At 38.0% G+C, this 9,176-nt stretch overlaps 1 protein-coding gene across 3 annotated transcripts in view; it reads left to right on the forward strand.

Moving 5' to 3' along the window:
- The window catches only part of LOC106872515 (Krueppel-like factor luna), a 113,538-nt gene extending 109,506 nt beyond the window's left edge, over positions 1–4,032 (forward strand). For all 3 annotated transcript variants that reach the window (XM_052969326.1, XM_014919535.2, XM_052969327.1), the window contains exons 2-4: positions 16–1,267; positions 1,974–2,033; positions 2,923–4,032. In XM_052969326.1, coding sequence (XP_052825286.1) covers positions 16–1,267; positions 1,974–2,033; positions 2,923–3,110 — 1,500 coding nt within the window. In that variant the 3' untranslated portion in view covers positions 3,111–4,032. The remainder of the gene's footprint in view (positions 1–15; positions 1,268–1,973; positions 2,034–2,922) is intronic.
- Positions 4,033–9,176: the final 5,144 nt, after the last annotated feature.

Consider the following 9,176-nt stretch of genomic DNA (forward strand, 5'->3'; position numbering starts at 1 on the left):
TTTTTGTTATTGCAGGTGGAACCGGATTTAGAACAATACTTGGTGTCACCAACACAGAGCTCACCAGCCTTCAGGAAGCGCCAACGTCGTGACAGCGCATCAGTAGTGGGTGAATTCTTCAACGATGATGGTGAACTGAAAGGTGGCCTCTTATACAGTAACTCGAACAACCTTCGTATCGGTTTAATGAACTGTAACAGCGTTTATAATAACATGGCCAACCAGAATGGCGTAGAGCTTCACCGTGGTAACAGGTTAATGGTGATGAATTCAGTCAATATGAACGGTTTTAAGACCCAGTTGGTGCATCAGGCTATTACCAACAATGGTGGTAGCAATATGGGCAGCAACGGTCACTTGCCGTCAATAGAGGACGGTCGTAAAGAGCTGGACTGGGACGAGTACTCATCAAATATCAAATTGGAACCAGATAACTTTGACATCGATTCTATAGGGGGTATGACCAATGTTGATTACATAAATTCGATTGACCAGCAAGACCTGGATTTGAACCAGGAGAACTGCAAGGCCTTGTGGGACGACATACGTCTGGGAATGCACATGGTCACTTCTCAGGACACTTCTCAGGACACTATGGCCGGATTAACTAATCGTATCAAGAGTGAACCTATTGATACTGAGTGGGACAAGCCCGCCTGTCAGTACACCTCATCGATTTTGCTCAACAATACCGGTAACAACCAGAACAACATTATTAACAATAACAGTAATAGCAACCTTGGCAACAATGGTGTTAACATGCTTACTGCTTGTAAATTTGAGCCGGTTCGGACAGCATGTGCTATAGAATCGAAGCCGAACATAAATGAGGCCGGCGGGCATCACCGGACTAAAGTGGGTAAACTTCAATCATCTCTTATGTCGATGGGCTACGCCACACAACTTCCTGCTCATCCCCACCACCAGAATCTCACCTTCTTGTCCTCACCAAATTCCTCTTCATCACCTTCCTCATCAGCTCTATCCAACTCCTCCTCTTCCTCATCGACGGGTGGCCCCCTGTTTCCGACCCCACCCAATTCACTGCCCGCCAGCCCCGTCCAGGAAGGCTCATTCCGACGCACACCACCGCCGCCGTATCCAGGCAACCCGCGTCACTTTATGAACTCCGTACTGTCAGTTCCCCCTGTGAGGACAGTAAACAAAAAACAACCGGTGACACATCCTGGATGCTCAACCATAAAGTACAACAGAAAAAACAACCCTGAGTTGGAGAAAAGACGAGTTCATTTCTGTGATTTTCAAAGTAAGTATCTCATATCTTAATACTCTAATATCCATGGTATATGAGCAAATCTGTGTGTGAGAATGGTTTACAAGCTATGCCGAGCTAATGGCTATGAACAGTAACATTTATTGACATTTTTTCCTTAACAAATAATCTGCTAGCTCTACACTTTCAAATACCTCCAGAATAAAATATCTACCTGTCTGGTGGAGCAGGAGGACACCTAGTTTATCACAGTCTAATTATTCGACTGATATATATGTTGGTGTCACAAGCACAAGCAGTTACTATGTAATATTTTATTCTCTGATGTAAAAATTGCAGTATTTAATTAGAAGAATGTGATTTGAGTGAGATTATGTTGTTATTTCCAGCAAGTGTCTCAATCACCTACAGGTGTATTGATATTAATTATTATTAAGGTGACAAACTGGTAGAATTGTTTGCACTCTGGACAAAATGCTGTGGGGCATTTCTGGCTTTGCATTCTGGCTTCAAATTCCACCAAGGCTGACTTTTGCCTTTCATCCTTTCAGGGTTGATAAAATAAATAAGTACCAGTTGAACACTGGAGCTGATGTAATCGACCCCCACCCCCACTTCGAAATTACTGTCTTTTTTTTCAAGATTTAAAACCATTATTATTATTATTATTATAATGATGTTTGTTGCATTTCTTAGTTATAACTTATCTAATAACTATCTCTCTCTCTCTCTCTTTCAGATTGCCGTAAAGCGTACACGAAAAGCTCTCACCTGAAGGCTCATCAGCGAATCCATACAGGTATGTATTGATTTATTATTATTATTATTCATAGTGAAATGGCCAGGGGATAACATAGATAGCTTGACATAAAGACTAGCCATATATATATATATATATATATATATACATGTGTGTATGTATGTATGCACACGTATGTATATATAACAACTCTCATTTTAGTTTAAATTCAACTTGGAATGAATAGTTGTTTGGCAAGTTACCATGTACAATTGTGTAGTGTCTTGTTATGAAAATGTATCTGTGACACTAGCTGCAATAGTAAAACTGACAAACTGGTATATCTACTGAGTTACAATACATTTAAAAAACAAAAAGAAAGCAAATTTATTTTTGTATAAATATATATACCATAGCAAATGTTAAATAGGATTACATAACATTTCTCTGAGATAGAGTGACAAGAGGAAAATACTGAAATACTGCTACCACCTGTTAAAAGTAGCAGCCAAAATCTTTCAGTCCTTACTCTACTCTCTTAAAAAAACGAGTGGGGCTAGAGAAAGATACATTGGATGGTGTGGGTTTATATTGTGTGTGGAGTAAAAGTGGGACGATTATGGCTGGAACATTTTTGATCATAGATCTGTCTACGTCTTGAAGACTACTCTGCCATGCTTCATTTGGGATTAAAAGGGTTAAACCTGCTCAGCTAAAATTCTAACCTTGTTCTTATATGGATTTATTATTACTGGGTTAATTGGGCTTTTGCTGCCCTTTTTCCCCCACTAGGGTCCCGCTGAGAATAATTCTGTTTGATTAAAATACAGATTAGAGTTGGGTAGGGTTATGAATTTTCGTATTTGCCATTTTCTGATTTTATTAAATTTCTCTCTCGTTAAAACTGATTGAATTTTTACTTATACCTCGTTTCCTTCTTTACTTTCAGGAGAAAAACCTTATCTTTGTACGTTTCCTTCCTGCCAGTGGCGCTTTGCTCGCTCCGACGAACTCACCAGGCACATACGAAAACACACCGGTGCCAAGCCATTCAAGTGCAAAGTCTGTGAGCGATGCTTTGCACGTTCTGATCACTTGGCGCTGCACATGAAACGCCATGAACCCAAGAACAAATGAACCGAAGGTTTAGAATTTTGTTCTACCATGCACACCGTGAAGGATTTCGGAGACGACAATAGTAACAGAAGCGGGGCATGGCTGAAAACACGCTCTTTCCTCGCCTCTTCTTGTGTTCGTCACCCTTGTGAAACGGGCCAGGCATGTGGTAGTTTGCTTGCACAGGACAGGGTCCTTCAAACCCTTCGAAGAGTGGGGCTAGATGAAACCCACTGTCTTGATGCACCAATTGCTGTGCCGCGAAACCTCTGGTGCTGACATGAGCTTTGTGATTGGAGTGTGAAAGATTTATTATTTTCCCCTCAATTTTTGCAACTAATTTTTTTTTTTTTTAACTATTAAAAAAAAAATACATTTTTACACACACCATAAAAAAAAAAAAAGAACAATGAAAGTTGGAAAATTTTTAAAGAAATAAAACTTTATACAGAAATATATTGTACTGTGGAGTATTAATGGCTAGAAAAACCACTTTTTTTTCTCTCTTTTTAAATTTAAAAAAAAAAATTTTTTTTTTTTTTTTTACAACGTATAGCCCATCTCCACCCCCAGAAAAAAAAAACTCACCATCACCACCTCACTGTTATATTTCTTAAACTCAGACCTCTCCTCAAATATACATTTAGAGGCTTACACTCATACATACACACATTACATAATTACATAGAAAACCCCATAGTGTGTTGGATTCATCAATTCACCAAAAACAGACTATGAATTATATATTGTTTTACAAATTCTTTTATTAACGACCAAACACACTAATTTCTCAAAGACATTCAGTAATGTGTTATTTGTTCATATTGATCATCATAATAATAATGATAATAATAATTATTATTATTACAATTATATACTGTCAATTTAACATTTAAAAAAATAATAATAATAAAAGTGGACAACTGTCTTTATTTTATATATACATATATCTTTTGTTGTTATTTTTGCTTTGTTACATTATATCTTATTTTGTTAATCATGTGTATATACAATATATATGTATGTATATGATATATATTCACAATATATGTTTGCATATATATGTTTGCTTATGTGTATATATTTTAACCAATAGGCATAGGAGTGGCTGTGTGGTAAATCGCTTGCTTACGAACCACACTGTTCCAGGTTCAGTCCCACTGCGTGGCACCTTAGGCAAGTGTCTTCTACTATAACCTTGGGCCGACCAAAGCCTTGTGAGTGGATTTGGTAGGCGGAAACTGAAAGAAGCCCGTCGTATATATGTATGTATGTGTATATGTTTGTGTGTCTGTGTTTGTCCCTCCAACATTGCTTGACAACTGATGCTGGTGTGTTTATGTCCCTGTAACTTAGTGGTTCAGCAAAAGAGGCCAATAGAATAAGTACTGGGCTTACAAACAATAAATTCTGGGATCGATTTGGTCAACTAAAGGTGGTGCTCCAGCATGGCCACAGTCAAATGACTGAAACAAGTAAAAGAGTAAAAGAATAATACAACACGACAATATATACATACATATATGTATATATATTGTCTATATTATATATGTATGAATATGTGTACATATTTTAGTTAATAATGCAACACACATCATTTATATATTTACTATGTATTCATATAATAATTATGCATATAACATATTGTATATAGTTTGACTGATAGTTTTTTTTTTGGTGGGAAGGTGGTGTTGCATTTGTGTTATTCTTTTATTGTGCATAGATTTCAAAAGCATTTTGCAGAATGGATAAAGCCTCTTTTGGTGTTTTGTGTTCTGAGTTCAAATCCCACTGAAGTCAACGTTGCCTTTCATCGCTTTGTTTCTATAAGATAAAGTACCAGCCAAATACTGAGGTCAATGTGATTGACCATTTCACTCCCCATCCCTGCATATTTTAACCCTTGTGGCTATATTAGAAAGGTGTCATGGGTTAGCCAAAACATTAGAACATCAGACAAAATGCCTAGTAATATTTGTCCCAGCTCTTTATTTTCTGAGTTCAATTGCTGATGAGGTCAACATTGCCTTTCCCGCTGAGGTTAATAAAGTACTAGTTATATATTGAGGTTGCTGATATCAGCTAAGCCTCTCCTTTCAAATTTGCTGGCCCATTGCCTTAATGAGAAACCCTTAAAAGTAGCAGAATTATTAAACCACAAAAACTACAGTTTGATGTTCATTCCAGTTCTTCACATTCTAGGTTCAGACTTCATAAAAGAAAGTACCTATCAAGTACTGGGGTTGATGTAACTGACTTGCCCCCTCCCCTCAAAATTGCTGGCCTTGTACTGGCAGAATCACTAGTACACCAGACAAAATGTTTAGTGTCATTTCTTTCAGTTCTTTACATTCTGAGTTCAAATTCTGCCAAGGTTAGTCTTTCCTTTCATCCTTTCAAGGTCAATAAAATAATATACCAGTTGAACACCGGGGTTGATACAATTGATTTACTCCACTTGCTGGCCTTGTGCAAAAATATGGAACTCATTATCAACAGCATGCTGGGTAAAGTGCTCTACATCATTTTGCTCGTCCTTTCTTTCTGAGTTCAAATTCCACTGAAGTCAACTTTGCCTTTCATCCTCCCAGGGTCGAGAAAATAAGTTCCAGTTTTGAACTTAACCCCTACCCCGAAATTTCAGGTCTTGTGTTTATAGTTGAAAGGATTATAATTAATTTTTAAGACAATGAGTTGGCAGTATCATTAGCATGCCAGTCAAAATGCTTAGCAGCATTTCATCCATCTTTACATTGTGAGTTCAAATCCTGCTGAGGTCGACTTTGCCTTTCATCCACATGAAGTCAATGTCCCCTCCTGCAAAATTTCAGGCCTTATGCCTATAACAAAAAGGATCATCATCAGCATTATGGTTTGACAGAATCCTTAGGGTAGCATTTCTCAACCAGGGTTCTGCAAAAGGTTCCTAGAGGTTCCCCAAGAAAGATTGAAATCAGCTAATGCTAGTTTCACGATCGTAATATTACTATACATGCACAACATATTGTTGGTTATTGTAATAGAGACACCATCCTATCTAACCTATTATGTTATTAAAAACCATATATATAGATATATGATATTTACCACATGAACTACAATGAAAAGAATATGAGAAAGATATGATATACATTTTTTTTTTTTTTTTTTTTTTTTTTTTGTGCTGGGATTTATTTTAAGGGTTAAATTTCCTTCAAATCATACCCTACTGTCTTAAAAACATGAGAACACATAATGTAGGACCAGTTACATTATTTTCAAATTAAAGAGAGCTAGTCAAGGCTGAAATGTTTTCACTCGATTATCTCTGACCTGACCCAGGGTTAAACAATGAGATCTAATGAGAAAGTAGTGATTGCTTGAACTGCAAAGAAATAACAGCCAAATTTTCCTCAAATCACACCTCTTTCAGTGAAGGAGAGAGGAAAACACAGATCAATGGTTAACAAACTGAAAATACCAAAACACACACACCCACTCCAAAATATAACTGAAATACTTGCTCAACCCTTCTGATATCAACTTGCCTGAAACTACCTGGCTCTATGATACAAATATGTTTTAAAATGATCTAAATTAAAACTTTTTATCATAATTTATGTTAATTTATATCTCAAACACCAGCTTAACCCTTTTGTTACCATATTATTTTGAGATGCTCTGTGTTTCTTTCAATTAATTTTAAATATAACAAAGAATTTAGTAAAATAATTTAGTTATCATTAAGCTAGTGTTAGGAACATAAATTGTGACTAAGGTTTGGGGAAAGATTTTAATTCAAAACTTATGAAAACTAGAGATTTGTACCACAGAGCCAGAGTCGGTTTCAGCCCAGTTGGTATCAAAAGGGTTAACAATGATAGTTACTTCCATAAATTCTTCATAATTTTCAATAGAAACAAAGGCAGTGTGTTTCAAACTGAAATATAAGAACACGTAGGTTAATGAGAAGACAAAATGGAGTAAGCTTCCATATAATATTTCTTTCTTCACCACACACTGAATAAGTTTCAAAAAATTGGAAACCTTATGGTACTTTGACCCTTTCCTTTTCAATTCTTACAGGCTTCCCCACTAATGTTTCCTGTAAATTGTGTACTCATGCATGTGCACATCATCGCTATCATTTTAATGTCCACTTTTCCATGCATGCATGGATCAGATGGAGTTTGTTGAGCCAGATTTTCTACTGAGGAATCCTTCATCCATTCCCAATCAAGATAAACTTTCCACATGGCCGGATATGTTTTCACAGAATGCTGGAAATGAGTTACACTCATTTACAACTATTACGCAACATCAAGACAAGGATACTCACGTTCATATACACATGTGAAGGTAGTTTTTGTGTGTGGCAAATGCTCAGGGGCCATAAACAATGAAAATGTGCTGAAAACAGCTTCCGTCACATGTCAGGGGGAAAATCTACAGGTAGTTGATAGCTTCCGTTACCTAGGTGACCAAGTCAGTAGCGGGGGTTGATGCTCTGAAAATGTAGCTACTAGAGTAAGGATAGCCTGGGCAGAGTTCAGAGAGCTCCTATCTCAGCTGGTGACAAAGGGCCTCTCGCTCAGAGTAAAAGGTAGATTGTATGATGCATGTGTGCGAACAGCTATGCTACAGGGCAGTGACTGCTGAGGATATGCATAAGCTTAAAAGGAATGAAGTCAGTATGCTCCGCTGGATGTGTAATGTCAGTGTGCATACACAACAGAGTGTAAGCGCCCTGAGAGAAAAGTTGGGCATAAGAAGCATCAGATGCGGTGTGCAAGAGAGACGACTGCGCTGGTATGGTCATGTGTTGTGAATGGATGAGGACAGCTGTGTGAAAAAGTGTCACACCCTAGCAGTTGAGGGAACCTGTGGAAGAGGTAGACCTAGGATGAGGTGGTGAAGCACAACCTTCGAACATTGGGCCTCACCGAGGCAATGACAAGTGACCGAGACCTTTGGAGATATGCTGTGCTTGAGAAGACTAGGCAAGCGAAGTGAGACCATAACTGTGGCCTATACCAGTGCTGTATAACCAGCCCATTTAAGAGTACCCTTCATTCATTGGACAATAAACTATGCTTGCGAAGACCTGTTGAGGCAAGTGAAATCGCTGTCGTGGCCAACGACAGTACCGCCTGATTGGCACCTGTGCCAGTGGAACGTTAAAAGCACCATTCGAGCATGATTGTTACCAGGGTCGCTAACTGGCTCCCATGCTGTGCCACTGGCATGTGAAAAAATAAGCACCATTCAAGCGTGGTCATTGCCAGTGCTGCCAGACTGGCTCCTGTGCAGGTGGTATGTAAAAAGCACCATTTGAGCGTGGCTGATGTCAGTACCGCCTGACTGGCCCTCATGCCAGTGGCACGTAAAAGCACCCACTACACTCTCGGAGTGGTTGGTGTTAGGAATGGCATCCAGCTATAGAAACTTTGCCAGATCAGATTGGAGACTGGTGCAGCCTTCTGGCTCACCAGCCCTCAGTCAAACCATCCAACCCATGCCAGCATGGAAAGCGGACATTAAACGATGATGATGATGATCCACCAAATCCCCTTCCAAGATTAGTCGACTTGGAACTATAGTAGAAGTCACTCGCTCAAGGTGCCACATAATGAGACTGAATGCAGACCATGTGGTTAGGAAGCAAATTTCTTACCACACAACCACATCTGCACACACATATTACTATTGGAAAAGCATGAAAATATTGTGCACACACATTTTCAGGATGGAATCAGATTCTTTTTTAATCGAAGAAATTTTGAAGAATTGTTACTCTCATGGGTTGATTTGTTTACATCCTCATAACTTAGTGGTTCAGCTATAGAGATCAATAGAATAAGTACCAGGCTTAGTACTGGGGTTAAATTTGTTTGACTGAAGCCATCAAGGCATTTCCCCAGCACAACTTCAATCCAATGACTGAAACAAGTGAATGATAAAACATCTTTATATACATCAGTATATATGACAGGCTTCTTCCATATATATATATATATATGTATGTATGTATGTATGTATGTATGTATATATATATATATATATATATATATATGTATGTATGTATATATATATATATATATATATATA

Source organism: Octopus bimaculoides, chromosome 7 (assembly GCF_001194135.2).
Source record: "Octopus bimaculoides isolate UCB-OBI-ISO-001 chromosome 7, ASM119413v2, whole genome shotgun sequence".
NCBI lineage: Eukaryota > Metazoa > Mollusca > Cephalopoda > Octopoda > Octopodidae > Octopus > Octopus bimaculoides.